The sequence below is a fragment of the Manis pentadactyla genome, chromosome 2, assembly GCF_030020395.1.
Source record: "Manis pentadactyla isolate mManPen7 chromosome 2, mManPen7.hap1, whole genome shotgun sequence".
Taxonomy (NCBI): Eukaryota; Metazoa; Chordata; class Mammalia; order Pholidota; family Manidae; genus Manis; species Manis pentadactyla.
This window is the reverse complement of record NC_080020.1, coordinates 234,925,660-234,939,680: the sequence shown is the minus strand read 5'-3', so window position 1 is coordinate 234,939,680 and position 14,021 is coordinate 234,925,660. Positions and strand designations below refer to the sequence as shown.

Below are 14,021 nucleotides of genomic sequence, written 5' to 3'. Positions count from 1 at the left end.
AGCTTGGAAAATAAAAATAATTATGGTAGTTTAGTAAATGAATGAAGAAGTTACCTAAATACTTTGTAAAGCACTTTACAATTTATAAAAATTTGCCATATAATTATTGTATTTGATCTTCATAAGAACTATATGAAGTAGTTAGCAAAACTGTATTCCGGTCTCCTTTTATAGGTAAGGCAACTGAGGCACTGAGGATTTAAATGGCCCAAATCCCAGGGCCGACGCGGGGAGAAACCCGGGTCACTGTCTGGTCTTGACATGAGCGCTGTGTCAGTGGTGTTCCCTGTTTGGTCCTCTCAGCACTCTTACATCTCAGGCAGTAACTGCAAAGAAATATTTTCTTTTTTAAAAGCTACATGAAAGGCTATGTTCTAAATTGTCTGCATGTATCATGAGTTTTCTGGACAACTGAGACTGGTGAGAACAGTGGCACGTTCCCTTGACATTTCTGGCTGGAAAGTGTAGTGGTGATATTTCCATCTCCTGGTGGCTCAGTCAAAGGTGACTCAATCCCCTTGTGATAAGCACTTCACCATAATTTAATTGCTTATGTCGTTTGAATAATAGACAAAACTTTCAAAATTATGTCCTTACATTTTTCATCTTTTTTATCATATATGTTCTTTTCAGCAAATTGGGTTTTGGGGAAATCTGACAACTATGCTTTCTGGGGAGAATTTTCTAAGGAACTCCGAGCTGCACTGTTTTCTGAATTTCACACTGTGTTTCAGTGTGTGGGGGGTGTCTTCCCAGGAGGTGGGGCATTAAAGCTGCACGTGAACCACAGTGATTTTTCTGGGCCCCCCTCTGCCACGGGACAGTGACAAGACAGTGAGTGGCACCTGCTCCTTGGCTCCTGCGTGGCCCAGAGCACAGCCCTGTCACTTGTCACTGGAGAGGACGCTCACAACGGAGGTCGTCAGGGGGCAGCCAGCCAGCCCTGGGGCTTCGCCGAACCTGAGCTGGAGAGGGGCTGTGACTGAAGCAGCCCACCCAGGGGTCCGATCCTGAAATTAGGGACACTGCAGACTTGCCACAACTCCACCCAGGCCTGCCGGGCACAGTGCGGGTGGGATTCCTGCGAGGCTCACAGCGGCTTCTGCAGCTGTGCTGAGTCTAGGGCCTGGGTTCCAGGTGGTCTCCTTTTCGTGTCGCTGACCTTTAAGTGGCATGAACACATTCGCCCTCAGGGACCTGGGCACAGACCACAGGGTGGACTCCACATGTGAACAGGGCACTGTAGAAATCACAGCTGGTTTTCATTTACAATTTTGATGAAATCTTTTCCCCCCCAACTAATTACACTGAAATCAAGCCTATTCCTCCTAATCTTCCTCATTTTGATTGTCCTTCCGGTGGTACCACAACGCTCTGAGCATTTCACATCCTCTGAGGCCTGAGAAAAGAAGTATATTAGTGTTGTAAATTACGGTCATCTTTGACATTTTTCATTAGCAGAAGTTTTTCTCACAAAATAACTTATTCCCTATAGGTAAACTTTCATGTCAAATTTATTTTTAATGTAGATTCTAACTTGATTTTTCATTTTTCCTTTGGTTTGTTTTCAAACTGTCAGATCTGACTCCTTCTTATGATCTCCTTTCTCAGAATTCAGAATCTTATTGTAATGCATTTTAAGAAACTGTAAACAAATTTGGAGTGTTTTTATTTTTCCAAGTGATTCTGTAAATAAACTCACCCTGACCCCCCACATCATCCCAGATGCACAAACTTTGTTTATTATGAAGAATGCCAAAATAAAAACTGCACGTTCCTATAACCACAATTCCATGAACTTCTGCACCGAGAGGCGTCCCTTTCCATAAAGTAAATTAATCTCTAAGTGGATATTCGCAAAGCAAACTTGGGTGGTTACCTGGTGCTCACATGCACGTGTGCCGCACCCACAGGGGTCCAGGGAGCCCCTTCCCAGCACGCAGTCAGCATCCTGAGAGTCCACTGCAGGCCAGGTGCAGTGACAGTTTCCATCCGCTTGCACTTCCTGGACCAAACGGTGATGCAGTCATCGCCGGGGAGAGTGTGTGCGGGGCTGGGTCACCATCCGCGGTCCTGCTCAGCAGGGAGCCCGGGTCTCAGTGCTGGGTGACAATTGGTGGTGAGTGATGTCCTCCACCAGTGTCGTAGCATGTGGGCACTTTTGCACTGTTAGAGTCAGGCCTCCCCACGGGTTCACCTCCCAGAATTAACAGCTTAGTCTCTGTCTTGCCAGTGGGGTTCAGCCCCTGGCAGGTTCACTGTGGATTCAATGAGACCAAAGAAATGATAATGGAATGTTCTTGGAGGGAAAGGGTTTATACCCAACTTTATTCCCACAGTGGCAGGTCAATCACTAGAATCCTGTCCACTCAGTGGGAGTCTGAACGCAGCAAGCTGGTCTCTGCCTCTGGGCCCCTCTGCCCCGCAGCCATCTCAGTTTCTGTCCTCGGTGCTGCCATAGCTCCAGCCTCTGCTCTCCTGCAGTCGTGCAGCCCAGAGCCCAGGGCAGAGCTCTTTATATAGGCAGTAGCAACATACTGCCCACACACGTGCAGTGAGCAAGCCAACCAGGGCCAGGTGAGAATCCTGACCACAGGAACCTTCACTTTATCCACAGCCTTTATATGAATGTGCTTGTCCAAAAAGGACCTATTAGCAAAAAAGTCACTGTATTTTCGGAACCTGTGGGTCACACTCAGTGCCTCAGTGCCTCCTGCAGTGTGTTGTTTGAAGGTCTGAGGAGTTTCTAAGTGAAGCCAAGGACAGTCACGACCCCCATTCCTGCACCCTTGGTGTTCACACCCGCGTGGCACGCTGCGGCTGAAGAAGGGTAACTGGTGCAGTGGCATGACGGGAAATCGTGCTGCTTACAAAGGCCTGAGGCCCCCGTCGGAGGGGCCTGCCTCTGCCACAGCTTGGCTCAGAGGTGGGGTCACCGCCTGGCAGTCCTGCTTGGACTTTGTGGGCAGGGTTCCCTCCGGGCTGGGAGGGCTCTGGGCTGTGGGCCCTGAATGGGGTCTCTGAACACTGGGCTGGCCCTGAGGCGCCTCACCCACCCTGCCTGGTGCCTCAAGCACCCCGCGTGGTCCCCGTCGCAGAGGCACTGTCCCCTCCTGGGGAGCCGGGCTCCTGCCTTGTGTGGGCGCCTCCTTCCAGGACAGCCTGTGCCCTCCGTCAGCCTCTGGGGGACATTCCCTGATGCAGGTGCCAGGAGAGGCACCCACCTTCCCTGGCTCCGCTCTGGGATCTGAGCCTTGCGCAGGCCCTCCCCTCATGATCTCCCTCTGCTCTCCCCCTTGCCTTTCCCTTGTTTTCCCAGAGCAGCGGCCCTGAGCGTCCACAGCCCCTGCCCCATGCCGGGCCTGCCTCTGCCCGCAGGCCCAGGTGGGAGGCCCCTGTCAAGCCCGGGGACCAGGCGCCGTGGTCCCCGCCCCCGCCTTCCGCATGCGCGTCGGCATCCAGGGAGGCTGGCTGGGGTGGGCCCGTAGCAGCTCTGGGAAGGCACCCCTGCCCCGCAACCTGCCTGCTCATCCAGCCGGAACCCCGCTCTCCAGGTGAGCTTGCGATTCACAGGACCAGGCATCAGATGGGATCAAACAGGAAGCTACAGTCAGCCCAAAGGGAGAGAAATGCAATGCAGCTTGTATGTTTGATGTGAGGTTAGGTGACTTTCTTTAACTTTTATTTCTAAACTTAACATACATGAATTACATTTCAGGTGGGAGACTGCATACTATTCTCAGTACCTCCTGGAGACGTCAAATGGTATGTAATGCTTAGGCCGCGTGAGCAGCTCTGCAATCTTCATACCCGGAGGGGCACCTTCTCAATACTTCCGCTAAAATACGAAGCATGCTTACTAACCATCAAGCCCGGAGTGGCACCTCAGACACTTGTATTTTGCTTCAGGTCCTGTGAGATGTGTCATTCAAATCAGTCTCAGGGTAAAGGGGACATCTCACATTAGGACACCAGCGGTGCCCTCTTCAAGGTCACTAAATGGCACCCAGGTCATTTTTAAAAGTCAACTTTTCAGTTAGATCCTTCCCCTGGGGAGGCGATGACAGCAGCGTCGGATGTATTCTTATTGCTCAGCGCAGGGAACCACCTGATCATCCTCTAGTTCTCTGATATGCTCGTTAGGACAAGAATGATAGGGTCCAGCTGTGCAAGGCGTCCCAGCTCCTCCCAGAGGGGCTAAGACCCCCTGAAGCCGGACGGCCTCCATGCCCACTCCCAGCCACGGCATGGGCTCCATGCCAGGGCTCCGAGCAGACGGCACAAACCCCAGAGCCAGACTCCCCATTCGGGGCGCAGAGTGGCCCTGAGCAGCCCCGCAGCACTGCCCTGCGCACGCCGGTCACAGCGTCTGGCTATGGGCCACAGTCCCCCTGCAGCGCAGGCCTAACCCCTGAGTCGGTGCTGGGGCCTCGGGGGCGTCGCGGGAGGGGGCCTCTCTCTAGTCCCAGAGCCTGTGCCTCCCGCTGCTCTGCACGGCTGCCAATGCGCGGACAGGTCCCGGGCTGCACAGCCATGCGGCGCACTCACAGCGTCCTGGTGAGACAGCGACCGTAGATGTAATCAGAGTAGAGTGACGGCCTCCGGAGGGGGCAGGGCAGGGTATCTGCAGTCAGAGCCATGTAACTACATACATGGAAACCCCCCCTACTAAAACTATGTTAAACATTAAGCTCTAGAGTCATTCTTCAGTGACATCAGTTAATGCTCCCCAGATAAAGAAGAGTAGCACATGTTTTATTATGCTAATCATTTGTAACCATGTGTAAGATTCACTTCAGCATGCTAAAAGGCCCAGGCCTACGTGCTGTCTTTCCTCCTTCAGATCTGATGAGGTGATTTTGCAAACTGAACAACTAACTTAGCATGCAGACCCAGCTGTAGACGGCATGGTAAAAGGCAGGAAGAATTCCATCTTAAAGATAAGATTGCATTTTAACACCCAGGAAGTTCAAGAGGCAAGATTCTTAGCAAATAGACAATACCTCGGCCCACCTTGGGGGCTGGGCAGGCAGTCTTTTGATGTGCTCCCGGACCAAGGCGCCATGTCCCAGAGAGAAATCAAGGCAGGAAATTCCTTATGTTAAGTCAATTTTTAATATTCAGGGACCACTTAACAAGTCCACACCCCTAAACTCTTTTTCACATTCTCAAAAAATCCTCAACTGCCTATAAACCCCCTAGACAACGCACCACCATGGGTTCTCTTGTCCCCTCCTGGCGTGAGCTGGGAACTCTATTCTCTCACTTTATCTAAATAAAAGCCTGTACCTTGCTCTCCTACGTTAAGTGTTTGTGAAGTTCATTCTTCAGCTTCGTGAACAACCACCCCAGCATCACTGGGAGGGCCTCCCACTGGTCTCACTGCAGGGCCACAGGGCCTGGGTTCCCGGGGGCACCAGCAGGCCTGCCGAGTGCTCCCCAGCCTCACCCCCCCGCTGAGAATGAAGGAAGAACAGTCTCGTTCAGAGCTTATGCAATGTATTAATAACCTAATCTCTTAGCAAATTCAGGAGGGCATTTTTTTTCCCCTAAAAGTTTATTACATTCAGTTTCTTGTGGATAGGTAAAAAAAATAGTATTTGTTGGAACTATCGAATCTAAAGGTTACTGACAGTTTTTCACTAACAACATGCCAGGTACTTGGAAAATGAACAAAACGCACTAGTCAAATATGAGTTTCCAAAATTTTCTATCTTTGTACGTCCTTGTGTTGCTCAGCATACAGCATTAATCACTAATTTCTTCTGGGTTAGGATGACAGTATTTTACCTGGGACCAGAGGATGCCATGGGAAAAAGTCACATGACTGCCTAGTAGAGGCTGGAGCTGCCTTTTATAAGGATCAGTTCAGGGCCAACGTGTGGATTAGAGTCTTTATTTGTTTGTTACTGCCAGTAGCCTTGCCCCAGTGCTCACATGCCTCAGCTTTCCAGGTTAATTTTAATTCCAGCACATAACTCAGCGCACCCCTGAGCACATCTGCCCCGTGACCTCAAGGCGCCCTCCACGAGGGAGTGGAGCCGGGCTCGAGCTCAGCACGGGACAAGAGACCTCCTCTTCCTACAGGGACACCCACCCAATAGGATGGCCATTGTGATCGTGGGGGTGGCAGGTGGCACGCCTCCTGATAGCATGTCCAGTACTTGTGTTAAGCAGAAAAATAGTTATGAGCGGGGTGGAAGGAGAAAAAGGCCAGAAAGTCCACTAAAAAGACCCAAAATGAATCAATAAAGCTCAGAAGGCTTGGTCTGGAATAGTTGAATATTCCCCAGATAAACAGAGGGTTTCTCAGCACAGCCCATGTCCTTATTGTGTTAATCATAAAGGCCCAGCTTATTTTTCTACATTTACCTAGGTGCTGTTTTTTTTTTCTCCTGGCCCTAATTAAGTAGTTTGTAACCTAGGCAACTAACTTAGCATGCAGGCCCAGCCATAAACAAATCAGTGAAAGGTAGGAAGGATTCCACCTTAAAGATTGTGTTTTAAATACCCAGGAAGTTAAAAATGTAAGATTCTTAACTTACTCTTCAGCAAACAGACAATAGCTCAGCCCACCTTGGGGGCTGGGCAGGCAGCCTGTTTGATCTGCTCCCAGACCCGGAGGCCGGGGTCCCAGGGAGTAATCAGAGCAGGAAGCTCCTTGTGTTAAGTTAATTCTAAGTATTCAAAGACCACTTAACCAGTCTGCACCCCCAGCCCTTAGTCACATTCCTAAAGAATTCTTAAAAAGGGGAACCCCCAGCCTTTCGGGGCGCCCCTCTCTGAGGTCGCCTGCACTACCTAAGCGTGTAACCTTTTAACTTTAAACTCTCTCTTTCCAACCTTTCAGAGCGCCTCTCCCGGCTGAGGTTGCCTGCTGCACTTCTCTAAGTAACTTTAAATAAAACTTTTACTCTGCTTCACTACTGTGTCTCTGCCCTTCGATTCTTTATCGTGCCGGCACAAGGATGAGGAAATACACCCCCCCAACACTGATGAACAGTTTTTCACTAAGATGAAATTTCAGTAAGTCTCACAATTTTCTCACAGAGTGACCATGTATGCCATTACTGGGTTCTAAAACGCACGGTAACCATAGATACCAAAGTTCCAGGAGTCACAACGTATATACAGGTTCCCCTGGCAGTAAACATTGAGGTGCAAGACAGACGGCGGAGAACTAAAGGTCACTGAACCTGAGACCCCGGGCCAGCGTGTCCGAGGTTAAGTCCAACGCTGCCTGTGCAGCAACGGGAGGCCAAGTTGCAGTCCATTTACATGTGAAAAAGCGAGAGAAAACATCCACCTTACACAGTATGAAACTGGGTTTACAAGTGTTGGGGGGGTGTATTTCCTCGTCCTTGTCCCGGCGCGACAAAGAATCGAAGGGCAGAGACACAGTAGTGAAGCACAGTAAAAGTTTTATTTAAAGTTACTTAGAGAAGTGCAGCAGGCAACCTCAGCCGGGAGAGGCACCCCGAAAGGTTTGGAGAAAAGTTTAAGATTAAAAGGTTACCTGCTTAGACAGTGTGGGTGACCTCGGAGAGAGGCGCGCCCCCTGAAAGGCTGAAAAGAGAGAGTTTAAAGTTAAAAGGTTACACGCTTAGGTAGTGCAGGCGACCTCAGAGAGGGGCGCCCCGAAAGGCTGGGGCTTCCCCCTTTTAAGGATTCTTTAGGAATGTGAGTAAGGGCTGGGGTTGCAGACTGGTTAAGTGGTCTTTGAATACTTAGAATTAACTTAACACAAGGAGCTTCCTGCTCTGATTACTCCCTGGGACCCCGGCCTCCGGGTCTGGGAGCAGATCAAACAGGCTGCCTGCCCAGCCCCCAAGGTGGGCTGAGCTATTGTCTGCTGAAAGGTAAGTTAAGAATCTTACATTTTTAACTTCCTGGGTATTTAAAACACAATCTTTAAAATGGAATCCTTCCTGCCTTTCACTAATTTGTGTATGACTGGGCCTGCATGCTAAATTAGTTGCCTAGGTTACAAACTACTTAATTAGGGCCAGAAGGAGAAAAAAAACAGCACCTAGGTAAAGGTAAAAAAATAATCTGGGCCTTTATGATTAAGACAATAAAGACATGGGCAATGCTGAGGTACCCTCCTTTTATCTGGGGAATATTCAAATATTCCAGACCAAGCTTTCTGAGCTTTAATTGATTAATTTTGGGTCTTTTTAGTGGACTTCTGGCCTTTTTCTCTTGCCACCCCACTCATACCTATTTTCCTGCCTAACATCAGCAACTGTTTGGGGCTTGGTGTTTATTTCTAAATCTCTGGTGTAAAATAACAAAGGTCAAACCACATCCACTGTAGAGATTTTTCGCACATTGACCATCTATAAGAATTATACTTGTTTTATGAGTTAGGAGAATTGTCATACATTAATTTGTATCTTGTAAAATCCATCTTGTCAAATAATACATAACAACCTTCTAAATAACATGTATAAGAATAAAGTTCATTTAAAATACACTTGAGGTGCTGGAAATATTTTTTTCCTTTTCTTTTTTTCTCCCATGTCCAGGATTAGTTATCCTCTGAGAGACATAGGCATTGAGGTTACCTCTAAATACAGAAGTTCATTCTGAGAACATTGGGAGCAGTGACAAAGGACAGGGTCAGCCGCTGGGGACCAGCAGTTTCTTAAAGAGATGCCCATGGGCCTGAAACCTGCCATTTCGTGAAGGGGGCAGGTGTGTTCTTTTCCAGTTACAGGGGTGAAGCTGACAGGCTAACAGCGAAGAGGCAGAGTGATTTATTCCAGTAGAGTTCATTTCAAGAAAAGCGACTGAATAAAACTCTCAGCTCCAAAGGGTGGCATTTCTAAAAACCAAAAAGAGAAAATGTGAAAGAAAGAACACAACATACAAATGGCATTGGCTTTTCTGCAGAATCAATCAAACACAACTAGGAGAAAGCTGAGACACAAAAGTGTCATTTAGAAAGTTTCCTAATTCTAAGTAAGAGGTAAAACCATGCATTGCCCATTGTAAAAACATCTGCATTGCTATGAACTGTTTAGATGAGCAATATTTAAAGTCACTGTTATTAGCACCAAATAATTCTGTCAACTATGCAATATAGAATGTTTACTCACAGGACTGGATAAATGAGTTTTCTGAAAAACACAGAGACTTTAAAAATGTGGCTGAATTGTATGTACATGAACAAATTTTCCTCAGACCTACACTTTCAGAGCTGTAAGTCCGGGGAAAGGAAATACTTCTAAGTCAAAGGGAGAAATAAAGTTTAAAACCCATTTATTGCTTACAAACTGCAGTCATGGGCCATCTCTCTCTCCTGCTCTAGCAGAAGCAAAACCGGCCCTCCCCTCCCCTCTCAGGTACAGATAAGCCCTCGGTTGCCCAGGTAATTACCCACTGATATGGAGATGAACTTCTCTCCACCCATGGAAATGCCATGAACTAAAGCAGGCGAGATATTCTGAAATGTTACAATTTTACCCACAGAGGCGCTGAGAAGTATCAGGCTTGGCGCTCCTCACTGCGCATGCCACACCCCAGAGTTTCAGCTCTGACCTGGTGTCTTGCCAGAGTTTCAGCGCCTGGCAAGGTCACTATGGACTCAGGGCAACCAAAGAAATGACAGTGGAATGTTCTTGGGGTGAAAGGGTTATACCCAACTTTACGTCCATGGTGGCAGGTCAGTCACTAGAGTCCCGTTCACTCAGAGCGAGTCTGCATGCAGCAGGCCGGTTTCTGCCTCTGGGCCCCTCTGTCCGCACAGCCGTCCTCTGGGCCTCTGCTCTGCTCTCCTGCAGCCTTGCAGCCATGCCCCCGTGTCGCCCAGACCACTGGGCAGAGCTCTTTATATAGATTCAATAACTACGTATTGCCCACACGTGTGCAGTGAGCCAGTGGACTGGGGCCAGGTGAGAATCCTGGCTGCAGGAACCTTCATTTTATCCACACCTGGGGACCCACAGCTGGAAGGAGGGAGATGTTGGACTGGAGTCTGACCTCAGGGTCACATCCCCACTCCTGGAGCCTGGGGACTGGCGGGGGCTGGAAGAGAAGGGGCGAGTCCCAGCCCCAGAGGTGATGAGGCCCGGTCCAGGCAGAAGGCCGCATCGGCAGCACAGCCTCAGGGAGGGCGAGGAAATGCAGATGCGGAATTTGGGGTTCCCCTCTCCACCTGGGCTGTCCCTCCCCCACTTGGGCCCCCAGGTCTGTGGTTCCAGCTCCGGGGCCTCCACCTGAAGGATCAGATCCTCCGCACGGTCCTCGGGGGCTGGTCTCCCTGAGGCCCTGCTGTCATCTGATGCCCCAAAGCACAGCACGTGCATGAGACGGCCGTCCGACCTTAGTGCACGGGCAGCGGTGGTGCCGACGGCAGGACCACCTGCTCGGGCCTCCCCCTGCCTGGCCCGATGGTGGCACTGCTGTGACGTCTGCACGAGGTGGGCTCCGTGACCCCCACCGTGCCCTGGAAGGCATCACTCTCCTCTCGGCATAATTGTGACTTACATATGCATCTTTTCTCCTCTCGCAGCCCCTTCATTATGTAGGTGTAGCTTCGGAGATGGAGAGAAGCCTAAATTGTTTTTGATAGGAAGAACTTTGGGTGGCATTTCCAGCGTGCTACCCTACCTCAGGAGAAAACCTCTGGTCCCAGGCCCCTGGGCCCTCCCACACGTGGCCTCCCTCAGCTGGTGCCCTGCACCCCCACCCCAGGGCGGGAACATAGTCCCCAAACCTCAGCCCCCTCCCGCTGCCCAGGCCTCTGTCGGCCTCCGGGCCCACTCTCTGCCCCCAGCCTCGCTTTCTTGTGGTCTAGCGCCTCAAGGACAAGGCCAGGTGGGATTCATCATTGCATCCTCCCTCCCACCTGACAACGGGGCCTTCAGCGAATGTCTGACCGGGTGGCAGGTGATCACCCTCTAACCAGCTTCCGGTTCACTCCAAAAGGGGTATTTTTGGGACTCAGCGTCATCACTACGGACCAGACATGCCCATCACTGGAGCTGGTCTGTTAAAAGGTCCAATATGAGGAGAAAACCTAAGTGGGTCTAGATTCCGCCCAAGCTTCCCACTGCTTATCAGCCACCTGGCCAGCTGGGGGTAATTTCTCTCATTATGCAGAACACCAACTTTCTACCCCCAAAATCGGCCCCAGAATTTCCACTCCTTCCTGGACGTCACTTCCCACCATCAGGGCGAGTGTCTGGGACGTCTCTCAGGCCTGGCCCATCTCTCTTGTCTGCGCCGAAGGAGCTGTTTTAAGAACGTCTTCTCCATTCCCAGCCACCTCGTCAAGCCTGACGACACTGCTGGAAATGCACTGGAAACACTCAGAACTGCCTGTGGCCCCCAGAGGTTCTGCCTCTTGATATCACAAGCACAGAACAGCGTGTGCGAAGCGTCCCCGGCTGTGGGTGCACCCAGGACCCCACCTCCCGGGTCAGGTCTGTGGGAATGCCCCCTGGTGGTGCAGACGCCAGCCCCCCAGCCCCCAGAGAGCCCCCCAGGAGGCCGGGAGAGGCTTTCAGGAGGAGCGGGGGACCTCCTGAGACCACAGTGACGCTCACAGTGTGCCCAGGCCTGGCAGGACGCCGAGTGTGGAGGGTGGAGCCTTGGGCATGGGCAGCCAGGCATTGCGTTGGGAGGGCAGGAGGCCCGTCCCAGGGAGCTGGAGGCCATCGGAGCGCAGAGGCGGCCCTGGAGGCAGCCGAGGTTGCACGTCAGAAGTCCGGTCGGCGGAGCCCCATCCTGTGCACTCTCCTCCAGGCCGACGAGGAAAGCAGGTCAGGCTGTCAAACTTAGGACTTGTCCATTTTCTGAACTTATCGTTGAAATCTACAAAGTGGGGCCAGAGGGGCCGATCTCTGGGCGGGACGGGGAGTGTGGGCCTTACCTCAGGGCAGCAACCTGGGCGCAGGGCGGGAGTCAGGGGCCATCAGAACAAATCAGCTACAGAAAGCCTTCGATCAGGACAACTGGGATGGGGCTGGGCCATCATCTTCCCAGCCAGCAATTCTGAGGCCATTTTACCAGCAGGGAAAACACGTCATGAGAAATTCCATGTGCATTTAGGAATTTTACTCACCACTTTTACAGAGGCTAAATTCCTGACATTATTCAGCTTTTCAATGTACATGTATTATAGGAAACAGATTTATTCTATCCCCAGGAACTTTATCTGACATCACCTTGAAGTCAAACAGGTTGTCATTAAGCCATTTTGGTGACTTTAGTCGCTGGGTAACAGAGACCCGTTTTCCTGTGACGGGGAGAGGAAGGGCCTGCTGAGCCCGGTGGACCGTATTCTGGTTTGGGGCCAATTCAGAGTCGTCCAGGGCTTCATGGCTTCTGAGAATCGGCCCCGACGCAGAGCCTAGTGAGCGAAGACTCAGCTGGTGGAGACCCTCACCAAGCTGCCCGGACGCAGGCCCTGCTGACTGCGCGTGTCTGGCAGGTTCCAGCATGAGGAAGCTCGTCCTGTGCGTGGTGCTGCTGGCCGCCTGCACCTGCGGGCTCTTCCCCTTCATCTCGAGAGAAAAAGATCTCCTCTGGGGTAAGTCACACCTGAAATTCAGTCTTTCACCTCACAAGGTTGGGTGCGTGGCGGCTCCTGAGAGTCCTTCAGTGTTCATGCTTTCCCAAGGAAAAGAATAAACCTTGAGTTTAGAAGGTTTAAAATACAATTCTTTCTGGAAAAACAACTGACTTTCCTATAATTACATAATAGAAAATTTCCCTTTCTACCTGCTTGTATATTTGAGAAAAAGTTTCTCTGGGAGGAGCTGCCTGTTCCTTTGCTGTAAATTCACTTTTCACGAAGTAGCTTCTAACTTCTGTGATGTATGTTCTGGACTTGGTCCTACTATGCTGAATCTGGTGAAGAAAGCTGCACAGATGTGGGGGTTGGGATAATCACAGACCAAATTCTGCATTTTTTTGCTGAAGAAAAGCCCCCAAATCACTAAGGAGATTGTGGGAGGGTGTCCGTGGACACTCAACTGCCACCTGGGAACATGCAGACCCCACGAGCAGGCTCCCGCCCCTCCAAGCCACCTGCGGCCGCCTACACAGCCTCACTGGACCTGTTCTCCCATTCGGCCTGTCATCACCCTGCAGGACTGGCCAGCCTGGGTCCTCTCAGCCCACCAGCCCCCTGCCGGGAACCCCAAGCCTTCCAATTTTACTGACTACTGGGGCTTCGTGACCATATTAAAGTTTGCCCCAAAGTCCTTCTCAGACCCTGCTCCGGAAAGCCGCCACCAGGTCAGGCTGCCAGGACACAGGAGGCCAGCTCTCAGGTCAGCAGGGCAGCTCTGCGCCTGTCCCCGGCCATTACTAGCTGTGTTGTGGCTGGGCTTCCTCCCTTTCAGCATCTGTACAATAGAGGAAACTGGAAAATTACCTGTCAGTTTTTATTTTTGAGATATTCTGCTTAGAGCATGGACTGTGGTGTGCTTGGCCAAAACCAGAAAGAATAAACACAGATTCACATTTTAAAGGACAAGAAAGAGTGGTTCCACTTCTCCACACGGGACATCAGTCGTCCTGGCACTTGGCACGTGATAGGTGTTCAGCAGTGCTGGTGAATGGATCTGCCCTTTTATGTCATATTTATTGAGGCCCTTGTGCTATAAAGCCGCGGTAACAACAGAAGTCATGTAGGGGTTATGACAGAAACCCAACAGAATGTAAAATTATCTTTAAACTTTAGAAATCATGTGTTTTTAAAAAACAGCAGGAAATGTGGCACCTGCAGCTTTGCCAGAGTGATGTTTGATTGTCTCCCGTCACAGACAGGTCCGATTTTTTTGTTTTTGCTTAAACTTTCAGTAAAGGTAGAACCATGCATGACACAGTGTCTGATAAAAATGCTCTTGGGAGGCTGTTTTATTTCTGATTAGAATATTGTGGAGCTGGCTTCTTACTTGCCTTGTAAGTTACGTATTTGGAAAATACTATTCATCTCACGCCGTTTCAGCTTTACATTCCTTAGTTATTCCAGGTGACAATAAGCCAACAGGAGCTTTGAAACAAAA

General features: G+C 50.4%; 1 protein-coding gene across 1 annotated transcript in view; it reads left to right on the top strand.

The window, feature by feature from the left end:
- Positions 1-11,787: 11,787 nt before the first annotated feature.
- The window catches only part of TPO (thyroid peroxidase), a 53,947-nt gene continuing 51,713 nt past the window's right edge, over positions 11,788-14,021 (top strand). The window contains exon 1 of the mRNA XM_057497559.1: positions 11,788-12,538. Within this exon, the coding sequence (XP_057353542.1) occupies positions 12,448-12,538 (91 nt within the window). The 5' untranslated portion in view covers positions 11,788-12,447. The remainder of the gene's footprint in view (positions 12,539-14,021) is intronic.